The sequence below is a fragment of the Medicago sativa genome, chromosome 3 (assembly GCF_051527215.1).
Source record: "Medicago sativa cultivar Bolivia chromosome 3, Bolivia_mono, whole genome shotgun sequence".
Taxonomy (NCBI): domain Eukaryota; kingdom Viridiplantae; phylum Streptophyta; class Magnoliopsida; order Fabales; family Fabaceae; genus Medicago; species Medicago sativa.
This window is the reverse complement of record NC_140751.1, coordinates 62,938,968-62,961,070: the sequence shown is the minus strand read 5'-3', so window position 1 is coordinate 62,961,070 and position 22,103 is coordinate 62,938,968. Positions and strand designations below refer to the sequence as shown.

The 22,103-nt window shown below is 31.4% G+C and overlaps 1 protein-coding gene across 1 annotated transcript in view; it reads left to right on the top strand.

Annotated features, from left to right (window-relative positions):
- The window catches only part of LOC146939012 (peptidyl-prolyl cis-trans isomerase CYP20-1), a 28,205-nt gene extending 9,280 nt beyond the window's left edge, over nt 1-18,925 (top strand). The window contains exon 7 of the mRNA XM_085752835.1: nt 18,699-18,925. Coding sequence (XP_085608961.1) covers nt 18,699-18,837 — 139 coding nt within the window. The 3' untranslated portion in view covers nt 18,838-18,925. The remainder of the gene's footprint in view (nt 1-18,698) is intronic.
- The last annotated feature ends 3,178 nt before the right edge of the window (nt 18,926-22,103 follow it).

The window sequence follows — 22,103 nt, the reverse complement described above, 5'->3', positions numbered from 1 at the left end:
GACTGTGTTTGGTTCCGCTGTGATAAAATAAATTTTTGAAAGTTGTACCAAAAATATTTTTTTTGAAAGAATTGATTTTATAAAATGGGTTAAATATGTTTTTGGTCCCTATAGAATTGTGACTTTTTACGTTTAGTCCTTACTTAATTTTAATAGTTCTTTTAGTCCCTAGAAAAAATTTCTGCACTCAGTATTAGTCCATACTTCATTCAAATTTGTTTAATTTATGCGTAAACTGTTAGAAAATTAAATCAAGCATAATCTAGAAGATTTTAGAAACATGATGTGGCTTATGAGATAAGATTGCCACTTAATTTGCAAAGTTTGAATTGAACACTAATACTTAGCTATTAGTAACTTACTTGTCCATTAAGTTTACTTAACATTTAAGAGTTGTATAAAGAGCAACACATGGATACTAGGTGTCTTATGTTTGTATAATTACTTGGAAGCTAAGTATGCTTAATCATTAAGAATAGTCTTAGTATTTTGCCTATAAAAGGCCATGCTTGTACCATTGTAACATATCAAGTTTTATGAATGAAATATAAGAGTTCAAAATATAAAGTCTCTCCTCTGTTCTCTCCATGTTAGTGTGCTTGTGTTAATGAAATATAAGAGTTCAAAATATAAAGTCTCTCCTCTGTTCTCTCCATGTTAGTGTGCTTGTGTTAATTTGCTTATATGTCCCACTGATATCATAAACTCTTGAGTTTTTGAACAATTTTTTGCATACATGTTAAGAACATCACTAAAAGTTCCTCTGCAAAAAATTGTCGCAAAATTTGATTTCTACGTCTAGATTTTGTTAGTTTTATCTTTAACTTTTGTCGTTTTAAAAAATTCATATTTAGGGGGATGTATTGGATCAGGATTCTATGGGATTTTAAAAGACTTTTTAATTATGAAAAAGTTTTGTGGTATTCAATCAAGACTTTTTGCAACTTAAAAAAAGTCTTGTGGTATTCAATCAAGACTCTTTGTCATTTTAAAAAAGTCTTGAGGTATTCAATCAAGATTTTTCATCACTTAAAAAAAGTCTCATGGTATTCAAAATCATTCAAATTTCGAAGGATTGTTTAATAAATTGGATTTTGATGGATTTTGTGGGATTTTGTAGTGTAATTTTAACAAGAAAAAGTCTTTCATGAAAAGATGAGATTTCTTGGGATTGTTTTTCATTTAAAAGTTACTATCTGTTTCTTCTCCCTTCTCTCTCTCTCCCCTCCCCCCTCTCTCCTTTCTCTCTTCGTCTCTCTATCTCTCCATTCTCTCTCTTTCTCTCTCTCTCTCTCTCTCTCTCTCTCCCTCCTCTCTTCTCTCTCTCTCTCACCTCTCTTAGAAAAACTCAAACGACTTCTCTAATTTCAAACACAAAATGAGGGCTGACACAATATTTTTTTTTTGAAAGATTTGTAAGGGTTGTCATAATTTTAAATATGTACCCCCTCTGGTCACATTTATAAGCAAAAAAACAACTTTTTAGATACATCTAATGATTAATGTATCTAACCTATAAATGTGACCGGATACATTCATTATTCAATGTATCTAAAAAGTCATTTTTTGCTTATAAATGTGTCCGGAGGGAGTACAATTGAATTTTGTGGGAATAACATTTTAAACAAATAAAAAATGTGTATGGAGAATTGAAGTGGAAGAAATAGTCACAAGAAAGGGGGGGTTTGAATTGTGACCTTTTTAAAATTTAGTCCTGCAACTTAAATAAGTATATATACTCAAGAAGGTTCTTGGTAAATGTTAGTCTAACAAGATTAGAGTATTAGATATATAACAATTGATTTATACACGACCAGAATGTTCCGGATTAAATAAACCTTAAATGATTAAATAGTTTTGTCAAGGACCAGAATGTTCTGGAGAATGATTATGTAAGTCGAATGAGAAAAATGATATTAAGATAAAATGTGAAAACTATTTTATCAAGGACCAGAATGTTCTGGAGAATGATTAATATAAAAGCAGAATGATAAAACAATATTAAGTTAAAATATAAAGTTATTTTAACATGGACCAGAATGTTCTGGAGAATAATTAATATAAGACAGAATGATAAAACAATATTATAAGCTGAATTTAAACTTTAGTTAAATATTTATGCAGTTGTTTTATCTTGGACCAGAATGTTCTGGAGACAGTTAATATTGAATAAAATAATACAACAATATTAATGATTAATTTTGGACCAGAGAACTCTGGATTAATTTGGTTATGATTAATTAGGACCAGAATATTCTGGAGATTAATAAATATTAATATGAGTGTGATATTGTGTGTATATTGTGTAGCTTTAAATAAAAGAGAAAGGGAAGAAGAATAACACAGGAGAATTATCCTGGTTCACCAAAACCGGCTACTTCCAGTCCCCACACCTCGTGTGAGATTATCCACTATAGTTGTCTTGCTAACAGAAACTTCTGACTAGCACTATAAGGTCTTGATCACACCAGATCAGTCTGTTACACCCTGTATTATCAACCTCAGCAGACTTCTACAATTCTTTGCTTTCGCACAAGAAAGGTTGTTACAATTCTTTCTCAAACTATCGTTACGGATAGATTTAAGAATTACAATACACTTTGTATGAGAGATTGGTTTGGGATCGAATTTACGCTCAACTCTTGTTTGAGGGTATGATGATAAGAACACACTCACAATATGTGATCCACAAATCTGTTATGAGCTGGAGTGTGTTATAGATGAAGAGATCATGATATTTGCACTTTAAAAAGTGGATTATGGTTAAAATCAATCTCTTAGCCTTAAAGGCTTCTCAACTCTTGTTTGAGATTTCGATGAACAAACTCTTGATGTTGATCAAAGATATATTGAGAGAGTTGGAGTTTGTTTTGTTTGTGAAGAACTTTGTAAGTGAATAATATTTGCACTTGAGAGATGATTGCTTTGTATTGTAAGTTCTTGGTTTTGGACTTGTAAGCCTTCCTTTATTTATAGAGACTTGAGATGCTTGCTGTCCACATAAATTTCCAGCTGCTTGCTTTAATTCAAATTGTATTTTGGCGCTCCAAAACCTTGGCTGGCCGCACATATGTTGTTTTGTACATGAAGATTGATCTTGAGAGAGTCTAATGCTTGCTTGAGGAAAAGGCACACGTTTCTTTAATTCTTGCAAGCTGTTGCAAGTTGTGTCTCGTAAGCCAGCTCATGAGAAATATCATTGATGAAGTCATGTGATTATGTCACTCCATGACATATTTGCTTTGTCACTTAGATAATATAATATGTGGTACTTTTCCTTTAATAGGTCCAAACACTTTTAAGGGCCATTTATGTGTCCAATTTAATTCCTAGTATATTCCTTAAAGTGGTAAGACAATCTTCTTCTTAAATTCTTGATCCTTATGATTTAATGCTTTCCAACAAAAAAGTCCATGCTTGTTCTTTTGTACGTGAATGGCTTATGGAGAAGTTTATGTGTCGAGATCATTCTTGAGATTATTCTTATGAAACAATTTCTCACAAAAAATCATTAGTAGGTAACAAGGAAAAATAAAATAGATAAGTTTGTAATCCTTAAAATAATAAACGAGGATGTCCTCTTCACTTTCTATGACCAGAATGTTCTTTTTAGGAACATGAGAGACCTTTCTCAAAGTCAAAATTCATTTGATTGATTTCTATTCTCCCAAATCATATCTTGAATAGTGATGGAATATTCTTGGACCATCATAAGTCTTTTATGATAGAATCTCCAAGCATATGATCATGAATTTTCTTCTTTGATATTTCTCCAACCAATATCATTAATGAGTGAATTAATAAATAATTTATTTATGAATTGGTTTCTCTTCAAAGTTGATTTGTAATCATTTTGATGAAATGATGAGACTGATTTCGAGTGTAATATGCATTCTCATCATGAGAACATTCTTTCATCGGAGTTGATAATGTTCTTTTCCATGATAATATATTCTTGGTTAATTAACCTTGAATTATTTTGTTGGTGATGCGATTTATCTCATAATTTCTCTTGGTGATTGCACACAATGTTTCTTGACCATTGAGTATCTTTGAGATGTTTTAGTTTAGGCATGCCTTTTCTTCCTTGAATCTTTAAGGCATTGTTGAAAACCATGTGGTGAGAATGATGAATCAATTACTAAGAAAGTTCATCTTCTTGTTGAATCTTTACTTAACACTCATTTGATTCAAACAATATTCTTTTTATATCTTCTTTGAGCTTGTGATACTACTGTTTTGGTATTCTTCCAATGAGTATATATGTGCACTTGTAAGATACTTCTTTCTTGTCAACCTCTGTGAAAAGACTCAAGTGCAAACATCAGTAGATCATTCATAAAACTTAGTGTTTATTCCATAAGGTTTGTTATCATTAAAACATTCATCAAAAAGATTTTTGTTTCAACAATCTCCCCCTTTTTGATGATGACAAACCTCTTTTGAATAAGTCTTAAGTTTTATGGATGTGTATAATAAGAAATGTAAGAATGTTCATAGATATGAAATTAAGCTCCCCCTAAACACGTGCAAGAGTTTAATTCTTATCATTCTAATTAAACTCCCCCTAAACGTATGCAAGAGGTTAATTTTTTACATTCTTCATTGATTAAATCATCTTGGAGTTTTCTCCCCATCCTATGTTACTCTCTCATCACATCCTATGTTACTCTCTCATCACATATATCTCTCCCCCTTTTAGCATCTATCAAAAAGTATTTGGTATGATATAAAAAATGAAGTTTAGATGTGGGAAAAAACAACAAAAAGATATTGCATATAAGAATTTTATTCTGAAGACATATTCTCCTATCAAACTTAATCAAGCTCATGTCATGATTAATATGCATTTCAGTTTATCATGTCATGAATAATGACAATTATGATCAATTGATCATTTTCATCAAAAAAAAATTTTAAACGAGAGAAAATACTTCATTTGGTGGAAGCAATAAAATCAGAGTCATTTGACACAATGTCAAAAAAATTCTCTCTTAAGATATTGAGTTCTTTAAATGATAAATCTATAGAAGAGTCTTTGCTCATTCTGATGAAAATCTATCACATGTAATTCACAATAATTTGAAAGACACACAAGTTCTCAATCAAGTATATGATTAAATTTATTTGTATCTGTGCAAGTGTGAGTTCTCTTAGATACTTATCTTTCAAGTTATCATGCATAAAAGGATTCTAAACACATGAGATGGGTTTGAAGAGAAGTATTTATGCAACATATTTATGCACAAACATATAGTGATACACCATTGATGTATACATCTCTATTTATGTCTTCAATGTTTTGCAAGTGCAGCAAGATAGACATTCAACAATGTTTAAACTAAATTTTCATGTCATGGACATGTTCGATATTAGTTTAGGTACAAAATATGCAAATCTTTTCTTTCTTAGAACAATTTTGAATCACATAAAACATTCTCATATAAAACAATTATAGACTTCTTTGATGAAATTCTTCAACAATAAATCTTAAATTAGAATATTCATTTCAAAAGAAATTGAAGCATGATTTTTAGACAAATATCATAAATCAATTCATGAATATACATATTTAAATATCATACTTGTGTAAGAACAACATATGATTTGTATTTTAATTATCAAAAGCATGATATTTTGATATTTTTCTTGTATTGAATCTCAAGTCTATTATGCATTATGATTGAGAGACTAACTCATTTACTTTTAGAGTATTCATGTCATGATCAAGAATAAGCATACATCAAGACATTGACATAGAAAGATATTGATCAATAATGCAATCAATATATATATTTAAAACATTGCCAAACTGAAGTTACACAAGTGTTAATTCTTTTGGCTTTTTCGTGCAAAATTTTAATTGATCATTGTGACGAGAACATTCTCGATACTTTAAAAAGTTCAAGAACATATGAACAATTAGTATGTTTCTCTTGAAAATATTTCAGAGATAAATCCTAAACTAGGATCCATTTAAAAACATGATTGGAGAATAAAATTTTCATAATTCATATTAAAATATTTGTAAAGCTCATATTCAACATATATCACTTGAGAATCAAGAAATGAATATATTGATGAATAAACTAGAATAAATTTCATAAACACCATCAAATTTCAGACCATTATGAAATATACAATTAAAATATTTTTATGATCCAATTCTAAGGTCTATCATCACATGTCATTTAGGAACCAATTTTTAAATGAACCATTAAAAATGAAAATGATTCAAGTTGGATTTTATGACAATAACTTATTTAGAAATGTATTTTAAGAACATCAAAATAATTTCATTTAAGAATGTCAAGAGATGAATTTCGTCAAAATGATATTGAAACATTTAATATTCATCAAGATATTCCATAAGAGATGAGTGTGAAAATAAAGAGTATTATACAAAAGTTGTTCTTGACACAACACCAACTCCTTGTCCAATTTAGAACGCACAAATTCATATTAAATGCATTCTTAACACGTCTTCATCAAACATAAAATATAATGCAACAATTTAAATCATCAAATATGATTTATAAAGATTTTTATGGATATCATATCTTTATGAAAGGAGTAGAAACAATATTGAAAGATTTATTGCATTTAGGCTAGGAATTAGACTTAAGCATATATTAGACATCACAAAAATTAATTAATTAAGGTTTGAAGTCACACCTATTTTGAAGTAATTTTATCGTGCATATCTAGAGCATCCAATCATTCATAACATAACATTGCATATCAATTTGCAAGTATTATAAAGTTTATAAATAAGTGTACCTTTTTGGATGACTTTTCTTTGAGATTAATTCAATGAGAATGACATGTTTTTCTTTCTCATACCTTTTCCTTTTTGGATGGAGAGTTTCAAGCATCAATAAGCATAACCTTTTGAAGCAGGTTGAACATTAATAGCTTTTATCTTCTTCTCCTTCTTTAGAATGATCAACTTTCTCATAAGAATAATTTTTGTTCTACTATTTCTCATGTAAGCTCTTTCAAATAGATTTTTTAGAACTTGATCATGAAATCATGACTTAGGATCAACCTTGATAAGTTTTGGATAAAATAAAGTGAAAAACACAAAGATGCATTGTTCATGGTTGTTCTCCAAAAATATTTATAATACTTTTCAAACACTCTAATTTTGATTGAAAGTTTTCTTGAACAAGATAACTCATGTCAAAGATAATTTTATGATCATTCCTTACATAAATGAAATTTGAGGTTTTTCATTTGGAACTTTTTAATAAAAGAATTTGAAACGATTTTAAGGAATCATCCTTAAGCTTTTAAAATTAAACTCAAATGATTTTTGGATAATACTTATCTATTACAAAGCCATAAGACTTGTAGTTTTGATAAGATCCCAAATAAATTTACGTGAAGAAATTCAAGAGAGTTTTAATTAATTTCTTTGAAAAGAGAATTACTCTTGACTAATTTTCCTGGAACACAAACTTCACATATTTAGTTATTTTCAAAACAAAATCTTGAGAGACATTTTCTTATATCAAATAGAAATATTTTGTACTTTGACATAGAAGTAGTAAAGATCATAGAGATGATTTTCGGATCAAAAGTATAGCCTAATCTTGCAAATTCTTTTGAGTGAAATTTATGTGTGTGGTGAGGATTGTACTTGTACTTATAATGTGCACAAACGAGTGTAGTTAAGCTGCATGGTTAGTGACATAAATATACTTTTTTTGTACAAGAGAAATACAAAGATATCTTAATTACACTATTTCATACATAGGATTTGTTTTTGAAAAACTCTAGATGTGAGTGCATTGTTATTACTAAGTGGTTTAAAATGTATGCATACAATACCAACACTCTATCATAAATTATTAATTTTTAATGAATGACATAGATATGAAAATTCATAGGTTTTCACATATGTAATTTGATTATGAGATACTTTTTAGCTATCTCAAAATAAACTAGAATACATGACATAAAATAAATAAATTCAATCAGTCTTAAGAAAAGGTATGTAGAATTTTATTTTAGTTTTTACGTTCTCTTTTTCACAAACAATTTAAGCCCTGCCATATAAAAGTACAAAATGGACACACATATTCCTAACAACTAATGTCAATAACATTTTATAACATCACAACCAATTTTATAAAACTATGACACTAATAGTTGATGTTATATTTCAAACATGCATATAACAGATTTTATTTAATTTTTACTTAATTAAACTGCCATTAAATTATAAAGTTAAAAACACCACAAATAAGGTAATAAGCAAATAAGATTATAAGTGAAAGAGCATGTGTAAAATTGTGGGTGTGTGAGCATCAAATATTTCAAATAACCAAGTTAATGATTTTTGTCACGAGTATTAAGTTTGAGAATCATTATTATTTTGATCTCCAAACTAATTTCTTGAGCATCAATTTTCCAAGAATCAAGGCTTTCCCTAGAACTTTAGAAGATATTCCTGCATCACAAATTGGTAATGATTTTGGTACCCATAGTGATTTGGGTCCTTGGAGGTTAGTGTTTATCTTTTCAAGAGAATTTTTCTTACGATCACATTCTGATTTAAGATGATCAGATTTGTTGTAAGAAGAACATATTTTTCTACCAATCTCAACCTTTTGATACCATTGTGATTTAATGTGAAAAGATGATTCAAATCTTTTATGAAAAGACTTTTCAAATATAATCTTTTCAAGTTTTTTCTTATGATAACAAAATGATTCAAGATGACCATATTTGTTGCAATAAAAACATTTTGTTCTAACCTTCTCAACCTTTTCCATACAAGAACGTTCTGATCTAGGATGATTAAATTTATAAGAACCTTCTTTTTTAACTTTCTCAAATTTTTTCTTATGATAACAATTTGAATGAAGGTGTCCATATTTATTACAATATGAACATCCTTTTTTGATTTTATCATCCTTCCTTTTTGATTCAAAAAGGTTTTCATAAAGTTTTTGTTTTGGAGAAGTTTTGAAGTTTAAATCAACTTTGTGAAATATCCCCATTTCAGATCCAATGATCTTTTGAGAGGCTTTAGTAGATTTTACAAACTTGGTTAAACCATTTTGCAATTTATCAACTTCTATTTTTATAATTAAATTATCGTCATGAGTTCCAGAACGTTCTGAAGGATAATTTTCGAGATTTTTCTCATTGAGAATCTTTTGTTGTTCAGACATTCTAAAATGAGATTTCTGCAATTCTTGAATAGTTTGAAGATATTTATCATTCAAGATTTGTAGTTTCTCTTTTTCTTTATTTATCTCAGAAATGTGTTCTTTTAATAAAATACATTTCTCAGATAGAATGTTTGAATCATATAGAAGATTATCAAAATCGTCTTCCATTTTTGTGCATAAATGCAAGGTTCAAAAGTTGTTACCTTTTCATTTTCCTTGTGTGCTATTAGAAACATGTTGGTTTCTTCTTTTATTTTTGAGTTATCAACGTTAACTCGAGTTGCCATCATAGATTTCTTTTTAGAAAAGAATCTTCTTTGTTCTTTAGTTTTTAAATGGACGAGCCCGTTCCATTTACGGCATGAACTTTGATTTGAAAGTTTTGACATCACTTCTTCCCGAATCTTTTCCTCTTACACTGTTAAGTGCTCAAACCTTAGAGGCAGGCTCTGATGCCAATTGAAGTGGAAGAAATAGTCACAAGAAAGGGGGGGTTTGAATTGTGACCCTTTTAAAATTTAGTCCTGCAACTTAAATAAGTATATATACTCAAGAAGGTTCTTGGTAAATGTTAGTCTAACAAGATTAGAGTATTAGATATATAACAATTGATTTATACACGACCAGAATGTTCCGGATTAAATAAACCTTAAATGATTAAATAGTTTTGTCAAGGACCAGAATGTTCTGGAGAATGATTATGTAAGTCGAATGAGAAAAATGATATTAAGATAAAATGTGAAAACTATTTTATCAAGGACCAGAATGTTCTGGAGAATGATTAATATAAAAGCAGAATGATAAAACAATATTAAGTTAAAATATAAAGTTATTTTAACATGGACCAGAATGTTCTGGAGAATAATTAATATAAGACAGAATGATAAAACAATATTATAAGCTGAATTTAAACTTTAGTTAAATATTTATGCAGTTGTTTTATCTTGGACCAGAATGTTCTGGAGACAGTTAATATTGAATAAAATAATACAACAATATTAATGATTAATTTTGGACCAGAGAACTCTGGATTAATTTGGTTATGATTAATTAGGACCAGAATATTCTGGAGATTAATAAATATTAATATGAGTGTGATATTGTGTGTATATTGTGTAGCTTTAAATAAAAGAGAAAGGGAAGAAGAATAACACAGGAGAATTATCCTGGTTCACCAAAACCGGCTACTTCCAGTCCCCACACCTCGTGTGAGATTATCCACTATAGTTGTCTTGCTAACAGAAACTTCTGACTAGCACTATAAGGTCTTGATCACACCAGATCAGTCTGTTACACCCTGTATTATCAACCTCAGCAGACTTCTACAATTCTTTGCTTTCGCACAAGAAAGGTTGTTACAATTCTTTCTCAAACTATCGTTACGGATAGATTTAAGAATTACAATACACTTTGTATGAGAGATTGGTTTGGGATCGAATTTACGCTCAACTCTTGTTTGAGGGTATGATGATAAGAACACACTCACAATATGTGATCCACAAATCTGTTATGAGCTGGAGTGTGTTATAGATGAAGAGATCATGATATTTGCACTTTAAAAAGTGGATTATGGTTAAAATCAATCTCTTAGCCTTAAAGGCTTCTCAACTCTTGTTTGAGATTTCGATGAACAAACTCTTGATGTTGATCAAAGATATATTGAGAGAGTTGGAGTTTGTTTTGTTTGTGAAGAACTTTGTAAGTGAATAATATTTGCACTTGAGAGATGATTGCTTTGTATTGTAAGTTCTTGGTTTTGGACTTGTAAGCCTTCCTTTATTTATAGAGACTTGAGATGCTTGCTGTCCACATAAATTTCCAGCTGCTTGCTTTAATTAAAATTGTATTTTGGCGCTCCAAAACCTTGGCTGGCCGCACATATGTTGTTTTGTACATGAAGATTGATCTTGAGAGAGTCTAATGCTTGCTTGAGGAAAAGGCACACGTTTCTTTAATTCTTGCAAGCTGTTGCAAGTTGTGTCTCGTAAGCCAGCTCATGAGAAATATCATTGATGAAGTCATGTGATTATGTCACTCCATGACATATTTGCTTTGTCACTTAGATAATATAATATGTGGTACTTTTCCTTTAATAGGTCCAAACACTTTTAAGGGCCATTTATGTGTCCAATTTAATTCCTAGTATATTCCTTAAAGTGGTAAGACAATCTTCTTCTTAAATTCTTGATCCTTATGATTTAATGCTTTCCAACAAAAAAGTCCATGCTTGTTCTTTTGTACGTGAATGGCTTATGGAGAAGTTTATGTGTCGAGATCATTCTTGAGATTATTCTTATGAAACAATTTCTCACAAAAAATCATTAGTAGGTAACAAGGAAAAATAAAATAGATAAGTTTGTAATCCTTAAAATAATAAACGAGGATGTCCTCTTCACTTTCTATGACCAGAATGTTCTTTTTAGGAACATGAGAGACCTTTCTCAAAGTCAAAATTCATTTGATTGATTTCTATTCTCCCAAATCATATCTTGAATAGTGATGGAATATTCTTGGACCATCATAAGTCTTTTATGATAGAATCTCCAAGCATATGATCATGAATTTTCTTCTTTGATATTTCTCCAACCAATATCATTAATGAGTGAATTAATAAATAATTTATTTATGAATTGGTTTCTCTTCAAAGTTGATTTGTAATCATTTTGATGAAATGATGAGACTGATTTCGAGTGTAATATGCATTCTCATCATGAGAACATTCTTTCATCGGAGTTGATAATGTTCTTTTCCATGATAATATATTCTTGGTTAATTAACCTTGAATTATTTTGTTGGTGATGCGATTTATCTCATAATTTCTCTTGGTGATTGCACACAATGTTTCTTGACCATTGAGTATCTTTGAGATGTTTTAGTTTAGGCATGCCTTTTCTTCCTTGAATCTTTAAGGCATTGTTGAAAACCATGTGGTGAGAATGATGAATCAATTACTAAGAAAGTTCATCTTCTTGTTGAATCTTTACTTAACACTCATTTGATTCAAACAATATTCTTTTTATATCTTCTTTGAGCTTGTGATACTACTGTTTTGGTATTCTTCCAATGAGTATATATGTGCACTTGTAAGATACTTCTTTCTTGTCAACCTCTGTGAAAAGACTCAAGTGCAAACATCAGTAGATCATTCATAAAACTTAGTGTTTATTCCATAAGGTTTGTTATCATTAAAACATTCATCAAAAAGATTTTTGTTTCAACAATCTCCCCCTTTTTGATGATGACAAACCTCTTTTGAATAAGTCTTAAGTTTTATGGATGTGTATAATAAGAAATGTAAGAATGTTCATAGATATGAAATTAAGCTCCCCCTAAACACGTGCAAGAGTTTAATTCTTATCATTCTAATTAAACTCCCCCTAAACGTATGCAAGAGGTTAATTTTTTACATTCTTCATTGATTAAATCATCTTGAAGTTTTCTCCCCATCCTATGTTACTCTCTCATCACATCCTATGTTACTCTCTCATCACATATATCTCTCCCCCTTTTAGCATCTATCAAAAAGTATTTGGTATGATATAAAAAATGAAGTTTAGATGTGGGAAAAAACAACAAAAAGATATTGCATATAAGAATTTTATTCTGAAGACATATTCTCCTATCAAACTTAATCAAGCTCATGTCATGATTAATATGCATTTCAGTTTATCATGTCATGAATAATGACAATTATGATCAATTGATCATTTTCATCAAAAAACATAAGCAAAAGTTTTGTAACTTTTGTTGCTATTTGACGTCTTAGTTTTTTGGTTCACTTATTTCTTAAGGAAGTTTTATTCAATCTTATTCCTATAAGGATTCTTGTGTTTGGAGAATTTGCAAAATTTAGACGTGCATTCAATCCGACGTGCAAAATTTGTACATCCATATTGGTTAATTTGGACGAATGTGTTTTAAAGAAATGCTGGGGACAAAAGAAAAAAGCATTCTATTAGTGAAAGATTACAAGTCAAATTTAGTATATAAGTATTCTATGAAACACTGGTCCATAGCATTTCATATGGTCCTTAAAATTTAACAAGAGACAATGAAATGCAACAATTTCCAAATGATACTGTTCATAGACATTTTACCAGATTCCTTTTATCCTCTTAACAACCTTCTCTACGAAATTTTAGTGAGGTTGTATCCAAGTAAATATTTCTCATTCAATAGAAGTACTAGTAGTTACACATTGAAATTGGTAGAGCATGATATAGCAAGATAGCCTATCCTAAAGGATCCAACAAGTACACGTATTAGACGTATAAACCACCACAAAGTAAAGTAGTTATTTTTTTACCCCAATAACCATCCTTCAGTTGATAAGGACAATGCGTAATGTATGCAAAGTCCGAGGTTCGAACCCTGAACACCACGAAAAAAAAATTCGAACCCATCCTTATCCTCAATAACTATTAATTATCCAATAATTTCTTCCATTATTCGAGTCATAACACATGATCAATGAAATATGTGTTTATTACAAAATCAATAAAAACTTTGTCTTAAAAAAAAAAAACTAGATAAGTGTGTCTCTAGAGAAAACATAATAAATTTGTAAACGAGAAAGGACGGCTTGTGAGTAGGTAATAGCGTGAGATACGAGAACCAATGCCAAGGAGGCTCGATCACAAGAATAACCGAGAGTACATAAGTTTTAGAAACTGTGCAATGAAAAAGTTGGCCTTTATAAAGATTTTTTCTTCAAACTACCCTACATCTGAAAATAATACTCGATTATACCCTACTTTCAAAATTGTTATCCATCCTAGTTTCATTTTCATCCTTACATAGCGCTATTTGAGATGACACGATCGTCATTCAAAATGGTTCTCAGAGAGAGAGAGAGAGAGAGAGAGAGAGAGAGAGAGAGAGAGAGAGAGAGAGAGAGAGAGAGATAGGATGAGGGTGCCATATCAGATGACTGACACTGACATGGAATGAACCTAGACATTTTGGATAATAATTTTGTAAATATGATAGATTGAATTACCGTTTTCACAACTAGGGTAATTTGAAAAAAAAATCCTTTATTAACTAAGCGTTATGCTAACAAGTGTCTTTAAAGTACTTTCTATACTTAGAATATTCTATACCTAATACGAAATAAACATGGTTAGTAAAAACTTTGATCTTAAAAAAAAAACCAGATACGTCTGTCTCTAGAGAAAACAAAAGATGATGAAATCATAATAAATTTGCAGATGAGAAAGGACGGCTTGTGAGTAGGTGATAGTGTGAGACATGAGAACCAATGCAAAAGGAGGCTCAATCACAAGAATAATCGATACTACATAAGTTTTAGAAACCGAGCAATGAAAATGTTGGCCTTTTATTGAGATTTTTTTCTTCAAACTGCCCTACGAAATATTACTCGGTTATACACTACTTCCAAAATTATTAACCAATTTATTATATTTCATTTTCATTCTTACACAGTGTCATCTGAGACAACACCACCGTCCTTCAAGATGCCTCCCTTTCTAAGAGAAAGGATGGTGGTGCCAACTTAGACACACTACTGTGAAGATTGAAGTATTGTTTTTGCAACCAGGGTAATTTGAAAAAAAAATTCCTTCATACACAAGATCAACAAGTTGGTTAGAATCATTTTTCAAGTAGATTGGAACTTGGATTGCGACCCTATTAACCTAATAAAAGATAAAACTAGCACCAACCTTAACTGCAGAATTATTTAAAAAAAAAATATAGAAATTAGGTTAAAAATCATATATAATTAATACCTACGAGGATAAAATTACAAGTGTCATTCAATAGATGCCACTTTCAGTAGAAAAAAAAAGAGTCGATACTGCTTATAGGAAATAGCAAACTTATGTGTGTTTGGTTCTAGAATATGACTAAAAGCAACAGTGACTTGATTGTCACAATAAAAGTTCAAAACAAACTCTCAACTTTAAGAAATGAATTTTATCATCCCATCTAAACCACAATATATTAGTACAACAACCTACTTAACACCACAATCTAAGTTGTATATAACAATTTATGGATGTAAGTGGAATAGATGCAATAAAATAGATGAAAATTATAAGATTGTTTACAAAATAAAAACATACATGAATATAATATAAGCTGGTAAACTTGTTTGAACTTTGAAAAAAAAAAACTTGCTTCATTCTATATTTACTGATTATTACTACTAAAAGTTTTATAAATAGAACTAAAATTTTCAGCATAAGGTTGCTAACATTTGTTGAAGGGAAGTAAAGATGGTGAGTGAAGGTGTGAGTTTAGGGAGCACTTGGTTTTCTTTAATACTACTATTCATGCAGGGTACAATCACATCTTTATCCAACAAGAAACACAAAATCCTTTGATCTAAGCCGTTGGTTCAATCGGTGATGCTCTTCTTATAGATGAACCAATGAAAAACTCTTAGACTTTGTTTGCGAGTTAGGAGGGGAAGGAAAGGAAAGGCTTTGAGGGGTGCAAAATATGAAGAAAAATAGAGAAATCTTACAAAAATTTTAAGAGAGTACACCATCCGGTCACTATTATAAGCAAAAATTTACATTTTAGATTCATTCATTAAATGATGTATGTGAACTATAATAAAAACCATATACATCATTTAATGAATGAATCTAAAATGAAAACTTTTGCTTATATTAGTGACCGGAGGATGTAGTTTTTTAGAAAATGATAAATTAATGCATATGATTACTTTATTTTTAATTTTAAAAATATTATAACAACATAAATTAAATTTGAAGAATTCTTATTAACCATCCATAACCCCCCAGAACCCTTCTCCAATACAATTTTTTAGTTCCTCTAAATGAGGGGGGTTTTGTATTATGAAGAAAAGTTAACCCCCAAAGCCATCCTCTCCCATTTTCCTCTATTTCTTCCACTTGCTCATTCCTTTTTTTCCCAAGCCTTCCCCTCCCTTTCCCTCCAAACTCGCAAACAAAGACTTACAGAGACAATTGGCAGGTAATGGTCCTGAGGCATGCTTAATGAGTGAGCAATTAGGCAGTTTGTGAAATTGTACAAAAATTGCATACTGAACAATTGATAGCATGTTAGCATCTTACCTGATCAAGCTTGCTATTTTTAATAATTGTCGGCTCCCATGTGCACCGGTAGCGATTTGGCAACATCCCAATAGTATCCTCATTCCCCGGTCGATCCCAGAAAATATTTTATTTCACCTTCTAGGATCAAGATTTTTTGAGACTCTTCTGCTACGACAAAAATCAATTTTGAATGAATTGATTTTATAAAATTGATTGTGGTTAAACTTAAATATAAGGAGAAAGTAAAATTCTTTGTGTGTGTGTGTATATATATATATATATATATCAAAAGATTCAGTAGCGAAGCCAACAATATTTTTATGAGGTAACCACATATATATTTTAAAAAAAATAATCGTAAATTTAACCAATAAACAAAAAAAAATAAACAATGACTATTATTTATAAAAAATATACCTTAAGCAACAAGAGAACGGATCATAATATTGCAGTATGACTCAAAATTGTAGTTTTGAAGGGGTGCAAAATTGAGGCCCGATTGGGACAAATCGGTGGCCGATTTTGAGTGTTGTTCCAGCCTTTCCTTACGACAATTTTCGGGTCCTATTTGCTAAAATCGGTGCCCGATTTTGCGCAATAGGAAAAAGAACATAAATGTATTTTGGGCTTGGATTTGTTCAAAATTTTCAACGGTGCTTTAACTATAAATGTAGACCTTGTATCAGATGAGATAGAGGGAGCATAGAGCCAGAAAACAAAGGGTTTAAAAGCCAATATCAAAACTAGTGTTTATAGAGATTTCTATTGCCAGAAAACACTAGGGTTGTGATTGATTCACCTTGGAGAAATACTATTAGTGTTGAGTCTCCTGGTCACGGGAAGAGATTCAGGACTTTGGGTAGAATTAGTTTTGAAAACTAATTCTTGTAACCTTTTAATATCTCTTTTCTAAAGTTACTCATTGTTAAAATGGATCGGAGAGCTGCTCTCCCCCCAGACTATGTCAGTATTGGACCGAATTGGATAAACAAATTTTCGTGTGTTCTCTCTCTTTCTCTCGCTGTTTTCTATTTTTGCTTGTGTTTATATCTGTCACCCATGTTGTTTTGGTTGCTTGATTAATTTGCTCCACACATCAAGTATTTTATTGGTGTGATTTTTAACGAATTCACAACACATAAGATTGTATCTAACAAGCAACAACAAAGTAAATAAAATTTGATAGTAGCTAATTATGAAAGTCAAACTTTTTTTTTTGAGAGACAATTCATAATCATTTCTACATCTTTAAAATCAATTTTAGCACACAATCGTCGTCAGATTTGATCAAAGTATTTGTTTAAATCATTTTTTATGTGCATCATCTTAAGTTTAACACATAAATGAGTGAATAAATAAATTTACTCAATTTAAGAACCGAAGACTATTAGTTGGCTTGTAACTAGTAGGTCTACTTATGAAAACATAAAAAGTTTATCAGGTGGATTATATGCTGTTATTTTGCTTCTTTTCAGTTATGTTTGCCTAGTATAACATTTCCTCCATTTCTTAATAACAAACAAATATACTGATATCACTGTCTGAACTCTGAACTTATGAGGTCTTACAAATTGAAATAATATCACTGTTAACATTTAATATACTAAAGCATATTTGTAATGCATGATAACCTCAATTATATTGTTCCCATAATCATGATATATGACATACATCAATTTGTGAAGACCTGTATTTTCTTTAACCTGTATGTAGATGCGAATCATTGTGTAGCCTGACTATAAGATATATTAATGAATAATGAGTTTATTTATCATTTTACTAGTCAGTCATGATTAATTGGCATTTTTGCTATTAAATTAAGGAAAATTCTATGGTGAAGTCATGAGAATGACTTTTTTCGGTGAAGTTAACACTATAACATCAAAAATGTAATGAGTAACACCCCACTGTTTGTACAATGGCATCAAAAGTTCAGTCATCATAGTATCATCAATTCATCAGATTAACAAGACTACACTTAATCTAATTTTATCCTACCTTGTTATAAGCGTAACACCCCACAGAGTGTAACACTTAAGACTAGCTATCACATAATATCATCAACTCTGTTTGCATGTTAAAGATTCCGACAATAAAATAGTACCTGTAAGTCCAAGATGTTGCAAGCATTACTAGATGAATTACTATTGATCATTAATCAGTAATCAACAATTTAAAAATGAATCAAACATTAAGATCAAAATTAACTTTTTCAAAAAAGTCAGTTTCGTGACTGCACCATAGAAGCTCCCATTAATTAATCATGACATTACACACATCAATTTGTGAAGACCTTTGTTTCTGTTAACAATTATGCAGATTGGGAATCATTGTGTAGGACTTTAAGATATATCAAGGGTTCTTTCCGGTGTCAATTTAGGTGGGCTAATTTAGCTTTTTTTTTTTTTAAAAAAAAAGATATATCAAGGATCACTTGTGATTCATTTTGCATTTTTGCTATTGTTAGGTTGGATGGAAGGCATGTTGTTTTTGGAAAGGTGCTTTCAGGAATGGATGTTGTTTACAAGATTGAAGCTGAAGGAAATCAAAGTGGAACTCCCAAGAGCAAGGTTGCGATTGCTGATAGTGGTGAACTACCTCTATAAATGCATATCCTCTCATATCTCAACAACAATATGTTGAAGATGTTACAGTTTTCATTTCCATTTCACCTGCAGGACTACTTATTTTTTATATAGGTAATGAATCTGATGTACCTATATAATTATGAAATAAGGCATATTCCAGCTATTGTTACTTAAATAATTAGAAGCCAAATCTTGGGAGGATTATTCGTATAATAAATTTGAACCACCAGGTAGCAACCACCTTCACTATTCTACACTGCAAATTCGATGTTGAGTATAATACAGAGAGCAAAAGCAAAATCATGAAGTTCGTAAACATGATGATATAGATGAAGAAAATACTAGAATATTAGAGAGAAAAGGAGAGAAACTTGGCAAAGAAGAAACTTATATTATTGAATATTGTTCACGTATGTAAACATGAATTAAAATAGATGAGATATTCAGTGGAGCTGCCTATGAGGAGCTCAGCGGCGGACCTGAACAAGGCATGGTGTGGTAGGTGCCACACCAGTTCAGGTCCAATACTTTTTTTTTTAATTTTTTTTTATCGGCTCATTGTATATTTTTACTTATATATTAATACAAACACCTAATTTTTTTATGTTTATACACGCGTCTATATTTTTACTCATATTAATACGGGGACATATTTATTTGTGTAATTTATATACGTGTCTATATTTTTACTCATATAAGAGAACCTATTTTTTTTAATATACATGTGTTTATATTTTAACTTATATATTAATACGGGGACCATTTTTTTTAATTTATACACATGTCTATATTTTTATTCATATATCAATACAAAGACTTTTTTTTTTATAATTTCTATACAATTGCGACTTGCTTCCAAAAAAAAAAGCGCAACGCGCTCACTCATCCGTATGCACAGGTATCCTGCTAGAGCATCTGACATCTCTTGTAACCTATATAGAACGAGATGTTCTTAGAAAAATTAGTAATGATACGATTTTATTTCATTTTAAACAAATGGAAAATAGATTATTTTCTTTGTAATTGTGGTTGTTACAACTATTTTTAATATAACTTCTTATTAGATTTAATATTATTTAATTATTTGACCAAAAAAATGTGCCCCACTAGTATTGAAAATCCAGATCCGTCCCTGGAGGAGCTCTAAGAATACTCTAAAATGACTAAGGTGAAAATACAACGTGTAGGCTAGAATGAATGAATCACTCTTTTCTAAGTGCTATCTTTTATAGTCATCACTTTCTTGACCTAACGGGCCTCTCTATGGATGTCCAGGCCCATTAGCAGAATTGGCTACTCCTCTATGCATCTCATCCGTACATGACACATGGAGCTGGAGCACGTGCAGCTTACGTCACTTGTCCGTGCAGGATGCGTGGCACACCATGAAACATTTCTTATGAGGACCACAACTTTCACTTGGACATTAACGGGAGGAAGAGGTGGAGCCCTAGTTGACCTGAAGAGTATAGTTGAGCAAGGCATGCTGAAGGGTCGAGTTGAGCTGGGCATGCTGACGGGTCGAGTTGAGCTGGCCATGCTGAAGGGACGAACTAAGCTAAGCATGCTGAAGGGACGAGCTGAGCTGTTCATGCTGAAGGGACGAGCTGAGCCGAGCATGCTGAAGGGACGAGCTGAGCTGAGCTCAACGTGCTGAAGGGACGAGTTGAGCTGAGCATGCTGAAAGGTCGAGCTGAGCTGGACATGCTGAAGGGTATATCTGAGTTAGACAGGTTAAAGGGTGGAACTTTCGTGACCTGAACACTCAAGTTGAGTTGGATATGTTGAATAGTCAATGTATATATAGTAAAGCTCATGTGTTATGGTCTGTTGGAACAAAATGTGTTTAACAATGAACCTTAAAGAGTTTTGATGATAACAAGGTATTAAAAATTGTAAATTGGACTAGCTAATATTTGTTCAAGTGTACAGGACCATAATTATAAAGTTACATCATCATTGGTTCTGAATGAGCAAATAAAGAGCAAAAGAAAATGAAGCTTAGATGATTCTGAAGGCAAAGCGCTCCTGAAGTCAAGCTGCTCCTGAAGAAATAGCGCTTCTGAAGTAAGCTGCTCCTGAAGAATAGTGCTTCTGAAGACAAGAGGTCCAGAAGCCACATCATCAGAAGCTGCGTCATCAGAAGCTGCAGAAGTCACATCATCAGAAGCCGCATCATCAGAAGCTGCCTCATCAGAAGCTATTTCACCAGAAGCTGAATCTCAACTGGATTTGCAAAAGATTCAAGAATTGAAGAATTATCAATGCAAAAGCGGTCTATTGGATTCGAAAACACAAACAAAGGATTAGTGGAGTTTTGCAACGGTCATTTCAAAGGTATTTGAAGGCTTGTGCTTGCAATTTGGACGAAAGCGTTGACATTGTACTTTGTACGAATTGTACAACCACGTTCTCGACTACTCTGTTTTGTGTCCACGCTTCAAGACAAGAAAACAGCTCCAGAATACGGTCTCGCCTGCATATATGTTCCTTTGGATAAGGAATGGATTTCAAATTGGTTCTTCATAGGACAACAACCAAATCAGGCAAAAGATCATTGGTGAAAGATCAAGCTTCAACAACGACTCTTTGGTGTGCTGGCAATTTCACAACGTCTCTTTCACACCTCTATATAAAGGAGTGAAGACCTAGAGAATTGTTAATGCAAGAACGCTGAACGAAAGACTCACAAGATTTTCACAAGTACCAAACCTCTGCTGAAATTGTTCTGCATTCACTTAGAATTTCTGTGTCTCAAAGTCATATCTTAGAAATTCTTAAGTCCATTGAGTCTGTATCTGATTTGTATTGTGAGCACCTCTGATTGTATATCAAGTGTTCAACCTTAAACAATTTTCTGTGTAATTTTGTTTAGTTAGGAAGTCTCTTACAATTGTGCTTGAGCAGGAAGTCTCTTGATTGTGTTCTTGAGCAAAGGAAGTCTCTTGCTTGTGTGCTTGAGCATTGGAAGTCTCTTGCTTGTGTGCTTGAGCATTTGTAATCAGATATTACTCATAGTGAAATCTCCTTGGAAGTGCAAGGGGGACTGGACTACTTCCGGATTGTGGAAGGAACCAGTATAATTGCTTTGTGTCGTTCTTCTTCTCTCTCTCTCTGTTTTATTCCGCTGCATTTAGATTCTGATTATCACTTCAGAAGCTGCCTCACCTAGCTTCTGATCAGTGTGTTCAGTTTTAAGGAGAAACGAAGAATTTTTTCAAAACACAATTCAATCCCCCCCTTCTTGTGTTTTTCTCACCTTCATTTGGTATCTAGAGCCTTGG